General features: G+C 27.0%; 2 protein-coding genes across 2 annotated transcripts; one reads left to right on the forward strand and one right to left on the reverse strand.

Annotated features, from left to right (window-relative positions):
- Window positions 1-2277: 2277 nt before the first annotated feature.
- On the forward strand, window positions 2278-11859 carry LOC149876492 (uncharacterized). Its single transcript, XM_090075158.1, has 2 exons — window positions 2278-7127; window positions 7262-11859. Exon 1 carries the CDS (start codon window positions 5012-5014, stop codon window positions 6785-6787), a length of 1776 nt encoding a protein of 591 aa, XP_089931284.1. The 5' UTR covers window positions 2278-5011; the 3' UTR covers window positions 6788-7127; window positions 7262-11859.
- LOC149876493 (uncharacterized) lies at window positions 6819-7802 on the reverse strand. Its single transcript, XM_090075252.1, has one exon. It carries the CDS (start codon window positions 7800-7802, stop codon window positions 6819-6821), a length of 984 nt encoding a protein of 327 aa, XP_089931378.1.
- Window positions 11860-19804: the final 7945 nt, after the last annotated feature.

Raw genomic sequence — 19804 nt, forward strand, 5'->3', positions numbered from 1 at the left:
AGCTCTAGGAGATAATATATTTAGAGCTATATTAACTAAATGTAATCATAGTAGCTGGCCAGCAACAAATACTATTACTGATCTTATATTATGTGGGTCGTCTTCAACAACACAAACAGTATATATTTTAAATAATCTTGGAGAAGTATGGGGAGCGGGGCAAAATAATACAGGAGGTCTCGCCACCGGCAATACTAATAACAGTTTTGTTTGGGTTAAAATATCAGGCTTCACTGGCAAGGCTATTAAAATAGCTGCTCCATCTAATAGCAATGCTCAATCTTTATATATATTAACAGATGCTAACTATAATAATTTATGGGTATGCGGCTCAAATGCAAGCGGTAATTTAGGAATAGGAAATACTACAAATTCACTTGTATTAGTTAATGTATCTGAAAATGTCAAAGATATAGCAGCTTATGGAATTGGCTTATCATCTACCATGTCTGCTACAATCTTAACAAAAGATGGAAAAATAAAAAGCGCTGGTGATAATACAATTGGGCAATTAGGAACTTCAACACTAGGAAATTTAAACGTCTTCACACAAGAAGCTTTACTTAAAAACGACTGGGTATCATTTGACGGAAATCTTGATTCAACAAATGGTTATAAATGGGCCATAGACTCAAGCAATCGCCTTTATAGATGGGGATATAATGTAAATTACTGTCTTGGGTTAGGTGACACTATAACTAGAACAACACCTACTATTGTTTCAAATCCTCCTTGGGGCGAATCAACTATAGTTAAAATAGATTCTGGTTATGATAATACTGCTACTTTAACTCTTATACTAACAAGTGATGGAAATTTATGGCATTGCGGAAGATCTAGTAACTGTGAAAAAGGTTTTCTAGATACTACAACTAATATGGTATTTAAATCAATACCAAGACCTTCAGATGGAAGCAAGTGGGTTAATATGGTAGTTATTGGCGAGGGCGGCTACACTCACATACATGCAGTAGATGAAAAAGGTGTATTATACAACTGGGGATATAAAGCCTTTGGCGCATGTGCTGGCCAAGTATCAGGTTCAGCTGTTTTTACACCAACAATTGTTATAATGTAGAAAAAATAAATTTGAATTTAATCATATCTTTTAATGCAATCAGTAAAATTATTGCATTTAAATTATATTGTTTATATAAACAATACGATGAGATTTATATAAACAATATATAATATTTAAATATAAATTTAAGCTGATAGTAAGTTTAACGATATTACTTACTATCATGCTAATAAAATAATAATCGACAATTTAATAACATATAATCAATATATAATCATTATTTGTTAAACATCGTATTAATTAAGAAAATTGTATATAAAATTAAAGAAATTGTATAATAAAAAATAAGAAATTATTTATTAAAACTAGGTAAGGCAAATTATAATAAAAGAACTTAAATAGTTCTAATTAATCCTGTTAATATAGTATCAGAGAAAAAATACTCTTTATTAGATTAACTACTACACTGAACTTAAATAGTTCTTATTAATCCTATTAAATATATAATATTTTTTTATATAAATATTAGACAGTAATAATTAATATATATATTTTGACTCCCGCATCAACTCAAGAAGAAGAGGAATTAGACAATGAAGGAGATAGCTATAGCGAATATCTTTCTTACAATCCATCCAACGAAAACAACCTTCAGCACGTCGCCAAAAAATCGAAACTTTTTTCCCAAACCGGAGAAAAGAACTACGTATGCAGCGCATGCTATAAAATCGTGCAAGCCGTAGACGCTGTTCACAGCAGGTGTCAAGACTGCGTTCGACAACAAAACATGATTCACTCTCTTCATCCCATTCTTCAGACAGGATTTCTCATTCCTACTCCTCAAGAAGAAATTCTGCAAGTGAGTCGAATCACTTTTGCCCCCATCAATAACTCCAATTTAAATCAACAACTCGTTTTCAATTGCGATTTTAACGATTACATCATACCCGCTGATGCTCGTTTAGAATTTACTGCTAAACTCTATAAAAAATACACGGATAACGAAAAAATTCGATATCCGATCGGAGCCGACAGACTAACCAACCCGTCCGACGCGGCAGCAGTCGATAAAATTACTTTGTGCGAAAATTTCATGCATTATTGGATACAAAGCATCAAAGTATTTACAAACACCGACTTAGACCCGGACAACTGTTCTAACAATAACGTTTGGTCTAGAGAAACCAGCACGTTAAAAGCCATGCTTAATAAAAAAGCATACAAAAGAGGATTTAAAGATCTCTAATTAAACAGACAAATGGGGTACTTAAGCAATATAGTAACTGCCGAAGATCTAACAGTAGCCTACACCTTACCAACAGTGGCTCAATCCGAAATTGCGGCTGCGCCTTACGGCACAGCAGCTAAAGACGCCACTGCTCCGTCTAGATATCAAACCCTTATGCGTAACACTTACATTGAACCTTTAACATCTAACGAAGGAATGAGATTCACCGTACCGCTTAAACTTTTTTGCGAAATATTTCAAGTCAACGACTACGTTCTAAAAAACTGCAAAACCAAAATAGAAATTAATTTAGAAACTAATCCCAATAAATATTTAGAACACATTAGACCCATCCGAGACGACGGAACCGAAGCCGAAAATCTGGTGGCTAGAAATGCCAACGCCGTTCTCATTATGGAAAACCCTCTTTTATGTTTTCAATCGTATCGAGTATCGACAGAAGTTACAGCTCGAAAAATAGCTCTACTTCAACAACATCCCAACCAAACTTATTTTCAAGAAAGATTTCCGCATTTTGAACGAATCGAATTCTTTTTCGAGCAAAAATCGGAAGTGCAAATTTCTTTGGGGCAAAACAAAACTTCCGACGTTGTGCCGCACGGTATCATTATTAGCATCAAAAATAAATTCGAAGCCGATCATAATTCTAAATTTTGTAAATCCGCTAGAGAGCTAAGCACTCAAGTCATCGATAGTTTGTCTTTGCAAAACATACGAATATCATTCGTGAATGCTCCGGGCGACAAATACGAATTAGATTTTAACAAACCAGAACATCGAGAATCTCTTTACGCTGATTACGTTTCATTTTGCAACGGAAACACTCCTACTACGTACAACATAGATAACTTGAAAGATTTATACGATCCCGAAAACAACAATTTCATTCCAACTATCAGTTCCTATTTTAACCCGGATAGCAATTTCGATCAATTCGTATATATCGATTTGACCTCGGACAAAAATTTCATCAAAGACAAACCTCCAGCCGTAGTTACCGGACAAAATTCTACAAGATTAATTCTCAACCTAAAAAAACAAATGACCGGTGTCGTGTCAGTTTATGTCATGACTATGGCTGGAGTTATTCAAACTCTATACGGCAAAAACACGCAGTTGACCTTCTTCCCTAACAAAGTTAAAGCCAACTAAAATTCTTCTATTCGCGGGTGTGCAAGACATTTTTTTAAAACGTTATTTTATTTTTAATCAAATCAACATAAAAGTCTTATCTCTCTATTCGATTCATCATTAGCATTTAGTATTTTGCTTCGTATAAAGCAAAAAAAATTTTTTTCAATGAGTATTCTAATATGAAAAGTAGAATTCGCAGAGTATTCAAAGGAGGAAGACGTCGAAGAACACATCATAAAAAAAGAAGAGGCGGTAGTAGATTGGCTAAAATCAAATCACTTCTCGACAGAGGATTAGCTTCAGCGTTAGGCGGTCAAGCTTTAGATTATCTCGTAAAAAGAAGAGGCAATTTAACTAAATAAAAAACGAAACAAATTAAAGTCGCCCACAATCCTATCGTTAATTTTTTTAACGGAATCAAATATCGAATCGAAAAGATGAAAGGAGGGAACAGACCCCGACGAACTTTTCCTCCCATTCAAAACTCGCTTCCGAATAGAGGTGGAAAAAAAAATCGACATAAATCACCTCGTTTTGTCAATCAAACGTTTAAACACGGTTCACCCGTATTTAAATCCAGATATCAACGCGGAGGTATTTTACCTTTCTTACCTCTATTAGCCGGACTTCTTCCTGTAGTCGCTAAAGGAGCTCTAGCTGGCGCTGCTGGAGTAGCTGCTTCTAAAATTCTCGGCAAAGGAAGACGTCAACGCTGAAAACACAAACACTAAATTATTTTTTTCCCCTCATTTTGTAAATACTTTATATCGTTTTTTTTTTAGAATACAAATATTAAACCCAATACACTTTATTTTTCTCTATATTAAAATTATAATTATCGCGCAACACTCTTTCGTCTACATTTTTTAATAAGTAACTATAAAAAAACCTTTATTTCTAACAAAGGACAGTGCGTAGTTCCTTTTTTATGAAAACCGCATCCATTTACATTGCCCGTTAAAGCGAAATTTTTTATAATATCGTCATAACGAGGCACATTGAAATGCTCGATATTGAATTCTTTACATCCGATTTGGTGAGCTATCCATTTTTCGATGTCCCCGCCCTTATACATTATCGTATCGCGTCTAAACATCGAAGCGGACTCACTTGATGAGATGGATAATAACTTAATCCGTGCACATAATTGAAATTGTGGGAAAAACTATCCTTATCTTTTTTCCATTTAATCATCTCTTCATAGGATAAACAAGGCGAAAAATGAATATTCGTACTCGATAACGAATGCGTGTTTAACAGGGCTAATTCTCGAATGCAGCGATGCGCGTGAAATCTGCTATCGTGAACAGTAAAATATTCTACATCCATCAAATAAAATTGGGGTGTCTATAATACAAAAAAAATTTTTTTTTATTATTCCAGGAGGTTATAAAACTCAGTATAAAAACTGCGCGCATCGTTTGGATGTTTCATTTAAAACTTAAACTCGACACAGAAATGAGCTCTGAAAAAACTAAAGAAATCGCTCCTAAAGAAAACTTCGAAAATTCGATTGAAGAAGAGGAGGATGAGGAAGAATTAAAAAGCCAGAAAATACAATGGGAAATTTACCTGAGTAATTTATCGAAATGGAATAATTGTAATTTATGTTACATGGCTCAACTAATCAATGGACCGTTCCCTCTATAGAAAAAAACCGCGGTGCATTTTGGTCTTTGTATTCACCGAAAATAAACAAATTATCAAAACATATTATCATGTCAGCAATAAACAAAGTTAATAGCCATGAAACTAGTTTGGAAAATGATTCAAATAGTATTTCTCAACCAGTATTTCGAGAAATATCTAGTCAGTTTAATCAAATAGATGCTGAAGAAGTTGTACAAGAACAAATAAGCACTTGGTCAAGATGTCTTTCCTTACTACCTAATATAAGCCAAGAAAAAATACACAAATATTTAATTATAGACGATAGTTCGACTGATTTCGGAGCTAGAGGTGCTTCAAAGCATAAAATCTCTGGGTATCAGCTATTTAAGGATAGCTTCGTTAAAAATTTAGTTGTAAAACCTAATGTCAAGATTGAAATAAATTCTTTTCTTGTTAGAGCTAATGTTTCAGCTTCAATGAAAAAAAATCAGTACCTTATTTATGTACATTTTTGTCAAAAAGAAGGAGATATTTTGTATGCTAAATGTAATTGTAAAGCTGGTATGGGAGGATGCTGCAAGCATGTTGCGGCAGTATTATTTCAGTTAAATGAATATAAGCAATTAAATTTAAACTCTGTACCATTCGATAAAACATGCACAGAAGTGTTACAACAATGGCATGTTCCTGCTGAAGGAAGAAATTCAGAACCAATTAAACTTTCTAAAGTTTCCTTTGAAAAGAGTGATTTAGAAAAGGATCTAAACAACTCACGAAAGCGTCCTTTTGTATCAGGAAATAGAAACTTTTGTGCAACCCCAATTTTTGCACATAATCCAAGTGATGAAAAAATTAAAAAACTGTCTGATAGTTTATATAATCTAGGAGAAGGAATAGCATTTGCAAATCTTTTAAAAGGAAACAATTATCATTCCACGTCCTACTATGAAACATCAATATCTGAATATCAGCTAAATGTAAAAGAACTCGATTTAAATTCTGATGTTATGTTTAATCTTGTTGATACCATAATTAATGGATTTGAAGTAGAATTCAGTGATTCATTTGAATTTGATGAAACTCAATTAAAGTTTATTACAAAATATTTAGTTCTATCAAAAGAGAAAATAAAGACTTTGGAAAGAGCTACTTTATCACAATCTACAAGTTTATGGCTTGAAGAAAGAAAAAAACGCTTGACATCTTCAAACTTTGGTTTTGTTATTAATAGACAAAAAAGTATATTTCCTGCCTCTATTTTGAATAGAATTTTGAAAAACAATAAAAAAAGCTCTTGCAACAAAGCTTGTAATTGGGGTAAAATAAATGAAAACACCGCAATAAAAAAGTATGAAAATATAAAAAACGTATCAGTAACGAGATGTGGATTTATCATAAACCCAAAATGGCCTTGGCTTGGTACAAGCCCTGATGGAATTGTATTTGTAAATGAAAAAATAAGGGCTGTTGAAATCAAATGTCCTTATTCAAAAAAAGATTTAACTATAGCTGAAGCTTGCCTAGATAAAACATTTTTTCTTTCTGTTGTTGATGGTAAAACAATGCTTAAACAAAATCATGTTTATTTTTATCAATGTCAAGGTGTTATGGCATTATTAGAGGTCACAGAACTAGATTTTATAGTTTATACTGAAAAAGATGTTTTTATCGAGAGTATTAAATTTCTTAAAGAGCAATGGGAAAAAACTACTTTACCAAAATTAACTAAATTTTACTTTGAGTTTATGCAAGAAAATATATTTGCAGTTTAGATTAATTGTTTTTATATTTTTTACAAACATTTTATTTATCTGAAACAAGTTGTGGCAAAAAGTTTGCTAAATAACAACAAATTATCCAAGTTTTATTAATTTCTGGTGCCGTAGACAATTTAAATGGTGTTTGTAAAATGTGATAATTTTTTATTCGCTGTATTGCTCTTTCTACATGAATACGAACAGCAGCAATTTTTCTAGTTTCATTCTCATCTTCTAGACTGAGTTGAGCTTTTCCATTTAGAAATGGTGGTATATTTAATGAAACGTTTTCCGGTAAATCATCAGCAATATCAAAACCTCTATCTGCCATTACACTGTCTCCTGGTTCAAGCAGGTTGTATATTCCACAATCTTTAGTAATTTGTTTGTCCGAAAAACGACCACAGTATAAATCAGAAACAAAAGTTATGGCTCCATTTGGTGCTATTCCAATTAATCCTTTTGCTGTATTTTTATGTTTATAATTAGAAAAAGTTGCAGATTGGCTTCGAAAAGATGTAGGCATTTCGATAAACAGTTCAGTGCAGTCTAAGATTACCCTTGTTGATTCATATTTTTCTTTAAAACATTTTGGCATTGTTTCTTTTACAGTTTGTTTTGTTGCCCAAATTGGTAGCATACGCATTTGAGAATGCAAAAAATCAGTCCATGTCACTATGATTCTACTAAAATGACTTGAGGATATGTCAAAGCGCAGTGCCATGTCTTCAACCAAAAGGCCAAGTCGAAATCTTGTTAAAACTAAAAACAATTCAGACTCTGAACTCATTATGCGTTCTCTTCCCTTTTTATTGTAATTAAAGTCTGTTGTTTTTTCAATGTTTGTATTTGACCCCCAATATATAAGTTTGCTTGCAGCAGGTTCTAAATATTCTAGTAAAACTTTAAATAGATTGTATGATTCAAAGCCAGTATAAAATTTAAAGTGGGCTTGATTATGTTTAAATCTGTCAACTGTAAATTTTAATTGATTGATAGTGTGATTTTGGTTCATAATAATATTTTTCATTTCTTTCTTTTTAGTTTTTATAATGTTCAGTTTGTCCTTTAGGATAATAATTTCTTTTTTTAACTTTTCAGACTCGGTTTCTTCAAATGAAAAATTAACATCATTTTTTTCGTTTTCAATTTCGTCTATTTTTCTTTTATATCCAATAGAACTATTTACTGTGATTCTTGGTTTTTTTATGTTGTCTTTAACTTGTCTTTAACTTGTTTTGACAGTAAAGATGGACAGTTGTTCATATAAGTCTTTTTTCCTCCTATAAAGTGAACTGAACAAACCCGATGAGAAGTAGAAGGAACAAAGTTTTTCCTACTAATTAAAGATAGCCATTTTTTTCTCAAATTACTTTCCTTTGGGATGATGTAAAACGATAAGTTTTTGTTTTTGAGCGAATTATTGTTGCATAATGGAACACAACAAGTTATGCCACCGCGGTATTTTGTTGTTGTTGTTGACTCAACAGTAATATCTTCTTTAATAGAATGAGTTATTAGTTTATCACAAGATATTGTATCATTTGAAATCATTTTGAAAAGTCTTTTTAAATTAAATTACTTGACTGTATATTTTAAAAAGCATTAACACAGATTTGTTTATTTTCGGTGAATACAAAGACCAAAATGCATTGCGGTTTTTTTCTATAGAAGGAACGGTCCATTCTTCTAACGCGTACGCTCTCTGCGATTACAAAAGCGTTAAAGATGGAACCTATTACGAGTTTCACGACAACGTAGTTCAAAGCATCGAAAAGGCGCTTCATTCTAAACACAGAATTCTTAACGAAGTCGTGATCAATCAACTACTCAAAGATTTTCCTCGATTCCAAAGTTTAGTATTTCACACCAACTTGTGCGGACCTCATTAAAGCAAAATAGAAATGTTTGTAATCAACGAAAAAGACAAATACAAAAGCGAACTTCACGTCGTGCTAGACATTTACAAAACATTTTTAGAAAATTTTATATTCAAGCGAGACGTTTTACATTTAAACAACGACGATAATACAGACGGAAACTTTTTCGATTCCGCTATGAATCTCTTAAAATTATTCAAAAACAAATTGGTGACTGCTCAAAAAAGTTCGGGTTTCAAACGAGACATCGAAGGTCTGTTGAAAAGCGTGAACGAAGAAAATGTTCACCCCTTAAAATTTACTCACGCCTTTGTTAACATCATTTTAGAAATAGTTTTTGCAAAAATAGAAACCGATTGAAAAAACATATATTCGCATTTCATTTACTATATAAATGCGCGCTATAATGAGCGAATAATTTGCGTAGTATTTTTATTGTAAATAAAATAATGAGTAGTTTTTTTTAATGACATAAAGAAAGAACATTCGCGTGCGAAGAATGGCATCTAATTTTTCGCTGATTCGTTTTTTTAAAGCCCAAAAAAACGAAAGACCGTACTTTATAAACGTATATGCTTTCGATGAATTAGAAAATGCGTTTAAATCGAGCGACACGTTAGACAAAAACCTCAGCTTTCTTATTTACAATTCCGAACCGAGCTACAAAGGAGGAATGCATTGGAGAGCGCTTTTTAGAATAGACAGACAAACCCAATTTTGCTTTGATAGCTTCGGTGAAGAAAGCGTTCTATCTCAAATCCCCATCACTTTTATGGAGAACCAACAACTTTTTGAACATGCCTCTCAATCCGACTTAAACAACGAAATTGGCACTCTCGAACTCAACTACAACGAACTTTATTATCCCAAAGAGTTGCAAGAAAATCCCAGAATATATAAAGGAAGCGAGTTTAGTTTTTTCACCCGATTTGTCAACAAATTCAGTATAGAAAATAGACTTCAGACGGTATTCTTTATGTATAACAAACAACAATATCAAACAGATAACACTTCGCTGTGCGGAGCTTGGTGCGCTTATTTCATACATCTAATTTTAGAATCACCCGAATTTAAAAACTTCAAAGAAATGGACAAATTTTTTATAAGCTCTTTACTGAACACTTACTTTTTCCCCGTCGATTATTTCCAAAACGCTTCTCTCGCTCTCCATGCTTATAACGATTTTATCTACTTTGTGAAAAACAAACTTTGGAATTATTTAGACGAACAAGCCAAAAAAATGTTTACCAAAGACTTTATCTCCTTGACTGAAAAGCACAATCAACGAGTGACGCTTCAAACTGTGCTCAACCAAAAAGTAGATCAAATTTCACCTGAACGCGATACACTCAAAGAATTTAACGCTCAACAAAACGCCGCTAAAAACATATTGACAAGTTTAGACTTGTTAAGAACAAACAATGATTATGATGACACCAAAATATCAGGAAACGACATTCGCAGCATTCCAACTATTATTCAAAACGAATCAGCGCAATTCCTCAACGCGGTTGATTATAACAAGTACTTACTTAAAATTTCGCCTTCCTTAAGGCACATGCAAGATTTTCATAACAACACCTACAACAAAGAACTTGTAAACACGGTTAAAGAAATAAACAATCTTACTTGGGAAAGATTTTTATAAAAAAATAATTTTTTTATTTAGCAAATTACTAAGTATAACTATTAAAAAAGGATTCTTCGCTTTATTTTTTTTTAGACATGAATTCCCACATTTCCTTTTTTTTTCGTCGTTTCGCATAATGCTCGGCAATCGCTCTAAAATATTCTCCTCCACGTCTATAGATTCTCCTTCTTCATCATTTCGAACAATCCATATTTCTCCTCTTATATCTTTCAACAACGCGTATTTCCGAACATGATAATTTTTTGATACATCCCTAGTATGCATATTATACAACACCGAATGGTGGGGAGAAATGGAAAGAAATTCTTCCATGCAGGGTATTTCTTTCACTTTACGAATCGAAGGTTGTTCTTGTTCACTGATCGGAATATACAAAACTCGAACCATTTCTATTATTTTAGACTAAACTGAAATTTTTAAAATACGAATAAAACAAATACAGTTTAGTTAAATGAAACTAAAATTATTATTTCATCTCGTTTAAATATTTATTCCATTTCGTTTTTCTAATACGTTCTATCAATATATTGCAACAAAAACGACATTGTTTTAAAGTATGCCCTAAAACATCGGATTCATATCGTCCATTTAAGCAAGAAAAAAATTTACTTTTACAATAATGATTTCTCAGTAAGCGTTTCTCGTAAAAAAACAAACCCAATAAAAACATCGATAAAGTAAATCCTTTTTCATTCTCATACATGCAATGCATCAAATTTTGCAAATCTTCTAACATAACTAGGGTTTCCACATTGCTCGAATAGTTTATTATAGTTCGATTTGAAATCCATTCGTATTTTTTTTCTGAACCGTTTTTTTTATTTTTATCTACTGTCGATATTGCTTTTTTTAACACCAACTTTTCATTTCTGGTCAACGAATGCTGAATTTTTTTCTTCATAAAAAAAAATTTAAACCTTGCCACGCAGTGTTGTTGACAACATTTGGAACGAAGACATCGGCGAACTATCTTTCAATGAGGTACAGGAAATATTTTAAATGTAAATATATTTAAAAAAAGTTACTCACGATAACCTAAAAAAAATCAACCTTTTTCAGCTATGTTATTTCAGATAAAAGCTAAACATCCGAATAACGCTGTTATCGATTGCGATTGTTTATTCAAAAGAAAAAGTAAACACGTTCGTTTAAAAAGAATCAGTTGGGGAATTTTCGCCGGAGTTTTAACAGCGATTGTATTGCATCAAATATTTACTTAAAAATAAACGCTGATGCGTGATATGAAGAAAAAAAGAAACTGGTCAACACCTTAAAAAAAATGAGCATGAATCAAACCCGATTTAAAAACATTTCACAATGGGAAGATTTTTTCCGCGTTATTTCAAATTCAAAAATGGTAGCAGTATGGCCGCTTATTGCCCAAAAAATAAAAGCTTCTAAAACTGTAATTAACATGATAGCTAAAGACTTTAACGATAACAAATCCATGAAAACACTACGCATGCTCACCGAATGGATTCAAAAATATAAACAGTTTGAAAGGAACAACGTGAAATTATTCATTACTAACATCCAAGGCATCACTAAAAAAGAAATTAAATCGATATTAAATAAAAAACAAAACAAATCGTAATTTAACTTCAAAGTATATTTTAGAAATGTATATAAACAATGTCTAGAATATATTCTTATTATTAGAATTATTCTATGGATAAACAAAAATCCCGCACGATGAAAACATATTCTTCTATTCCGTATTCGTTGAATTCAAAACTTTCATCCAAAAAATTTTCTTCTATATCGATAAGGTTATTATCCTCATTGCATTTTGAAATATAAACGTCTTGTTTTTTCGTCAAAGTTATAAACAACAAACGTTCTTCGTCGGGGTTCTCGCGATACGCTTCGATTTTAGCGCCAGATAAAAACGAAACCACGTGAGTAGGAAATAACCAATAACTTAATAAATCTTTATCATTCGGAAGTTTATCGATATCGAGAAACGTTGGTTCACAATTAATTCGATTTTTTTGAAAATAGATAACACGAACCATTTTTTTTCTAAACTAAACGCCATGTGAAAATTAACAGCATTTATATCTATATGTCATTTGATATATCGATGGCTCCGCGCAAAATCGGACTATCTGCAATCTCCGCGGAAAACAAATTTGGCATAGATGCAATCTCCGCCAAAAACAAAATTGGCATATCTGCAATCTCCGCCAAAAACAAAATTGGCATATATGCAATCTCCGCGTAAAACAAAATTGGACTATCTGCATTTTTGCCAGATACATTTTTGGACTATCTGCGTTTTTCGGGTGCATAAATTTTTGGTGGTGTTTCTTTAAATATTTGAAGTTTTTTATAAAATTCTACAATTTTTTAAATAATAGCGATTATTTAAACATTTATTAATAGCGATTATTTAAACACAAAACCTTGATCATAACTTGATTAAGTTTGTGAGTAATCAAGTAGTTTTAGTTTAGATAAATATGTTAAAAATAACTTATGTTATTGTTAATAATAATATAGCATATGTAACAAAACATTGTTATGTTAACTCTAAAAAAATTTCTTTTTCATATAAATGACTATTTAATTTAAATGATAATTTGAATTCTTGATTGCAAAATATACCAACACAATAAACTCGACAATCTTTATCTATTAACGGTGATAACTTTTGATAAACAATTTCTTTAAATTCTTTTTCATCAAAACCACGATTAGTTTTAAGTCTTTGAAATTCACGTTGTATAAATGATTGATTATCAGAATTAACATATTCTACTAAAAACATTATTTCCATCTAAAAAAAATAGTAACACTAAATAATCAGCTAGAAGGTACAAGTTTCAATAGAATAAATTTAGAGAAGATATTTAAAAATGGAATATGTTGTCTCATTATCATAGGATGAACAATTCGAAAACTAATAAAAATCAGTTTTATGTTTTGTCATGTTTACTTTTCAACAAATGACATTTTAAAGTAAAATCTATACAATATACTTTAAAAAAGTGTTTCTGTTAAAAAAAATGTATTATGACTTGAGTAGAAATAGCTAGTCCCAATGAAAAACCAACCAACAGTCCTACCGTTAAACCCAAACGCAAATGCTTTTTTTGCGGATTTAGAAATTCATTCCAATTTTCATCTATAACATTTAACCAATCATCGATATATTTCACGTTTTCAGAACAATAAACGAACCTTGTATTATATAGACGATGTTCTTCTAAAGCAGCAGCCACTAGAAGTTGTAGAAATATAAACGAATAAGTGTAATCAAAAGGTAAAATATTTCTGTAAGTTGTGGTTATCGTTTTTTCTGAGAAAATACATTCCACTTTTATTTTATTATTAGTACTAATCGAATGACATTTTGCAATCTGTATACTAAATCGTTCCAACTTTTCCATTTCATCTTGTAAATTTTTATTGGAAAGCACATGAAGATGTAAATCGTCGTATAATTTTTCTTCTTTATCTTCGTCACGTAAAATTGATAATTTAATAAACATCTAAAAATATATTTTACAGTAATAAAAACAAAAGTATACAGTAATAAAAACTCAGATCAAAACAAATTTAATATTGTGAAAAAAGTTATAATCAATGACATTATTTTTTATATTTTTGTTTAATATCAGAGATATTTGTTTTCGTATAATTTCATTAGTTATTTGAATTCTAAGTTCATTAAAATATTTAAAAACATGAAAATAGTAATTGTCTCTATCAGAAATTTTTTCTATTGCTTTTTTATATATACTATTAATTGTTTTATTAATAATATTTTCGTTTTTTATAATTTCTTTTTTTTTACTAATATCAATTTTATTAATTATATCATCTAGTGTATTAAGTGTATTATCACATGATATATTATTACTTTCTTTATCGAAATTAGTAATTTTAACATCTAAGATATCAGTCATTTTAAATAATAATCTAAATTAATACTAATCTTTAAATATTATTATAATAATATTCAAAAACATAAACATTATAGCATGCATAGATATTTAAACAAAAGAATTATTATTTTTTTTTATTAACTAGATTTTATCTTAATTTATAATATATTATATTTTAGCTAAATAAATTTAACAGAAAAAAATATTTATTTAGTATACTCTATATAAAGTAACTAATTTAATTTATTTTTTTTTATGCTAATTTAAATTTGGCGCATATTTAATTTTAGCTAAAATTAAATTGGCGAAAAATATTATTTTATCTATTTAATTAATAATAGCTTAATATTAACTAATAAAAAGTATTATAGAAAATTCAATTCAACTTTATGATATTAGTAAGAAATTAAATTATGAATTACTTCAAAAACATATTAAATTAAGTAATAGATATGTAAATGTTTGTTACAATATTAATTATAATTGTCTTAATAAATATCATTATCACTATCACTATCATTATATTTATGTTTATTGTTATTAATATTATTGTTATTAATATTATTGACATTACTAATTTTACTTCTATTATCATTGTTTGATGTTTCTAAACTTAATTCTAAATTTTTTATTTTATCTCTCATTTCAAGTCTTAATATTTTTAAATTATCAATACATAATTTTAATATATCTCTTATAATGATATCTGAACATTCATTACTTGAGTCTTCTTTAGGTAATTTATTTATTTCTTCATAATAAAGTGTGCCATTATAAGTATTATAGCAAATATTTGCATTTCCATTACTTAATTTAATATGACCATGTTTATCATCTACCTTAAATTTAGATAAATCAGGTTTATTACCATAACCTGCCATTTTTTTTTATATTAATAATATTTACCACAAAACAATTATATTTAATATAAATTAATTAAATAATAAAATTATAAAAATAAAATTGATAAATATCTATTATATATATAAAATATAATAATTTAGATTTGCGCAAAATTTAATAAAAAAATGTTTACTTGCGTCGTCATAAATATATTTTTAATAAATCTACTACATCATATTTTTCTATTAATTTAGAAAAATATTTTTTAGATATTTCATACACAAATTTGCGTATTTTTGTATTTTTTTTTGTATCTTTTAAAAAATTTTCAAATGTAGAATATGTAATACTATTATATAAACCAGTTAAAACATTTATTAATTCATGTATATAAATAATTGTTTTTTTAACATTATTAGAAATATCATTATGGTAATCATTGTAATAATTATAATAATAACAAAGATTATTATAATTGTTAATAAGATTATTATAATTAAAATCTATTACATTATGTGGTGAAATTTTAAGTAAATTATTTAAATTATTTATTTTTTTGTTGTCATAATATTCTTTATCTCTGACTAAATATATATTTGGATTTTCTTCAGAATTTAATGAAAGATTTTTTATAATATTAATTAAAATGTAAACATCATTATACTTATATATATCATCAATATTCATTTTTTTTCCATTTTCTTTGTAAAGTAAAATATCATAGTTCTTATTATTTGTTTATAAATATTAGTAAATATTTCAATTGATTCTTTTTCATTTATGTTATTATTTAAAAGCATTAAACTATTAAATTCGTTTTCGTTTAACTTTCTTATTTCACATTTATCTTGACTATATAATGTAATATCATCATCATATATATGTGTTTCTTCTTTTAATATAAAATGAAAATAAAATATTTTATTTTTATTTTTTCTTTTTGAAACTATTCTAATATAATATCCGTTTTCTAAATTTCCATCTGTGTTAATGTAGCTATTTTCGTTAAATCTAACTTCAAACGCCATTTTATTACTTATTTTAATTAAAAATCAAAAATAAAAACATATTAGTTTATTTAATTTAGCAACAGATAAAATTAAATTTAAATTAACATAAAAAAAATAAATTAATTTATATTACTTTCTTAGCGGTTATTTATTAAAATATTTTTTTATTAGTTCATGTAAATATAAATTAAATTATGTTATTATTTAAGATGACGCGTCATTAAATGTTTTTTTGTTAAATTTAATTTATGCAAACTTAAATTAACATAAAAAAAATAATTTAATTTATATTACTTTCTTAGGCGGCGCGCTATTAAATATTTTTTCTGTTAAACTAAGACTTTATTTACATATTTGAATATTATAATATATAGTAATAAAATTAAATAATATCTAAAAAATGTCTTATTTAAATGATTTTAAAAAAATAACTAAAGCCTTTAATGAAGAAAAACGTAAAAATACAAAATTATATAATGATTTATTACATAGCGGTATAAATGAAAAATTTGCTTTTGAGTTTAATAGAATATATAATGAACTCAAAAATTTTAAAATAATTTTAATAACAATGTTGAATATAAAAAACCAAAATATTAAAGAATCAGAAAAAACAAAAAAAGGATATGATTTTCTTTGCAAAATTATAACATTACATAATTTTACTCTGAAAGAAAATAACTATTATAAAGCCATAGAAAAAGAAATTAATCATGATATAATAGAATGTAATGATAAAGGATGTAAAAAATGCAATGAATATTATAAATTATATAGTAATTTAATTAATTATTTAAATAATTTAGATATAAGAATTAAAAATGTGATAGATAAAGCAATAAATATATCAGATTGTATATAGACTACGTATATTAAATATAAAAAAAAATAAAATAATAATAATTATTATATTTATATTTTTTTTATAATTTATCATTATATAATTTTACAATAATAACTTTATTACTTAACAATAATCAAATAAATAAGTGATATTTTCTTCTATAAATTTCATTTTATTTTCTTCTGTTAGTTCTTTTTCTTTTTTTATTATCTTACTATAACATTTTATTTTTTTCTTTGTATTACTTTTTTTATTTAATTTTTCACTATGATTATCTTTTACTTTATAAATATTAATATCTAACAAATCAAATAACATTTCTTTTGTTATTATATCTTTATTTTCTTTTAGTTTATAAAAATTATATTTATAACCAGGACCGCATATATCATATAATCCTGAATCGTATTTTTCATTTATATCAGGATAAATATTATCTATTATTTTCTTTAAATCATTTATATTATATTTTACTTTACAATATAAATATGTATATATTATTTGTTCTTTATTAGCTAAAATTTTTCTTTCAAATGATTTTTCTTTTATGACACCTATTATATTTAAACAAATATCAACATTAAAGTATGTTATTTTTTTTTCGCTCATTTTATTTTAAAATATTAGTTTAAATACTAGTAAAAAATAATTATATTAAAGAACATTTAAATTATTCAAATAAAAAGATAACTATAATAATTTACCAAAAAATTAATCAAACTGAATATTATTATTCTTTATGTTAATTTAAGTTTGTGTAAATTAAATTTGACAAAAAAAAATATTATTTAGTGTTGCCACTAAAAAGTAATATAAATTAATTTAACAGAAAAATATATTATTTTTAAATAATATATAAATTATAAATTATTTCTTGATATTTTATTTAATAAAAAAAAATATATAAGAAATCTTATACACATTTTTTGTATCATAGTTTTAATAAAACTAATCATAAATGTATTTAATAGATTCTTATATATTAAAAAACTTCGCTGGATTATATTGATTACATGTGCTAGTTTTTTATATTATTTACAGATTATAAATATAAAACTTAAACAAAATTAAAATTAGCTAAAATATTTTAAATAACATATAACTATTTATGTTATGTAAAGTTTCTAAAAAATTTCTATCTATTACAGTTTTATAATATTCATTGATATTAAGAAATGATATATAATTATCTATTTCATCTGAAATATAACGTATATTTTCTGTTAAAATAGATCTAGAATTTTCACTTGATGGAGTTTGAAATGTCACTTTAAAGTTGAATTCTTTATTATTTAATTCATTTTTTATAGTTAAATGAACTATATGATAGAATATTTTATTTACTTCATATTCATTTTTTTCCTTTTCCTCAAAAAACAATGGCGCTTTTTCTCTAGAAACAATAGATTTTAACTTTTCAATAAAATCTGAAAAATTGAGATTATTATTGTTTATTTTCTTGAAAGCCAATTCGTAATTAGCCATGTTAGTTTTTTTAGCGACTAATTTTACAATTAGTTATTTACTTTCAAGTCAAATTATTTATAAATATGAAATTTCAAATAAGAAAAACATGATAGAAAAAAAAAATAAAATAAAAATCAAAATTATACAATATAAAAAATATAAGAAATTTTTAAAATGCTATTTAATTATATTATAACTTATTAGAGTCATTTTTAAATAGCATTTTAAAAATTTCTTATACCAAAAAACTCATTAAAAGTAAAAACTAATCAAGATATTATTTAATCATTTATAAGATGTAAAATAAATTAAAAATCGGTGTGATATATAATTAATTCATCATCATTTGAAATAATACATCCGTTTTTATTTTTCTCAATAATTTCATCTATAAAATCCCCAAAAAGTAGTAAAGTTTCATAAATCTTGACATCATTATAAGAAGAACAACTAATTAGTATGTTTTCTTTATGACATCTTTCGGTAATAAAATAGTATATTAACTCGAATAATTTCGATATTACTTCTTTACATTCTTCTATTAGATTTTCATTTTTTATTTCAAAAATAAAAAAGTTTTTGATTTCATATAAGTTTTTTGCTTCTTCAAACACAAAAATAACATTAATTTTTGCTGTATATTTATTTATTATGTTAGTTTGAAAGTCAAGTTTTTCAACCTTTATCGCCTTAATACTGTTAAGTGCACACTCACAAATATCATCTATTAATTTTATTAAATTAGATAGATTAACGTTAGCAGTCATTTTAATTAATTTATATTTAAATATTAAAATAGCAAGCGTAATTGAATTTAATATTAAACTAAAATTTAAAAAATGTAAAATATAACAAAAAAAATAACAGAAATAAAAATCAAAGTTATAACAATGTAAAAATAATAAAAAAGATATATAAAAATTTTTACGTTTTTATATTATCATAATCTTTATTAAGATTAATCATAACACGTTTGATTTTTATATATCTCAAAAACTTGGCTATTGATTATATGGATTATAGGTGCTAGTTTTTATGTTATTTACAATGTACAAAATGAAAGTAATATATACAGAATATTAATGAGTTTTAATAAGGTTTGTATTTCTAAATTTACCTTCTTTATTGTTAGAATTAAGAGCATCACATACAAATTTTAAAAAATCATAAATATTATTAAAAACTGTAGCATTTTCTTTTCCACATTCTTCACTTTTAAAAAACTCATTTAAACCCATACGTATTAAGTTATACACCTTACGCATTGTATGTTTATTATAAGTTATATTAATAAATTCTATGCAGAAATTAGTATAATAAGATGATGAGTTATCATGATTAGAAAACATGAAAATGAGTGTTATGTATTCACCATGACATGTATCAGATATAGTATAATCATAAGCAGATACCTTTAATAAATCACCTTTCAAATTTGTCATTTTTT

The sequence above is a fragment of the Hydra viridissima genome, unplaced genomic scaffold (assembly GCF_058129835.1).
Source record: "Hydra viridissima isolate aposymbiotic clone 2 unplaced genomic scaffold, HvirCarnegie_v1 scaffold_19, whole genome shotgun sequence".
Classification (NCBI taxonomy): Eukaryota; Metazoa; Cnidaria; class Hydrozoa; order Anthoathecata; family Hydridae; genus Hydra; species Hydra viridissima.

What these genes read in the sequence shown, in the direction of transcription:
- LOC149876492 (XM_090075158.1), top strand. Translation starts at nt 5,012, where the DNA reads ATGTTACATGGCTCAACTAATCAATGGACCGTTCCCTCTATAGAAAAA.
- LOC149876493 (XM_090075252.1), bottom strand. Translation starts at nt 7,802, where the DNA reads ATGAAAAATATTATTATGAACCAAAATCACACTATCAATCAATTAAAA.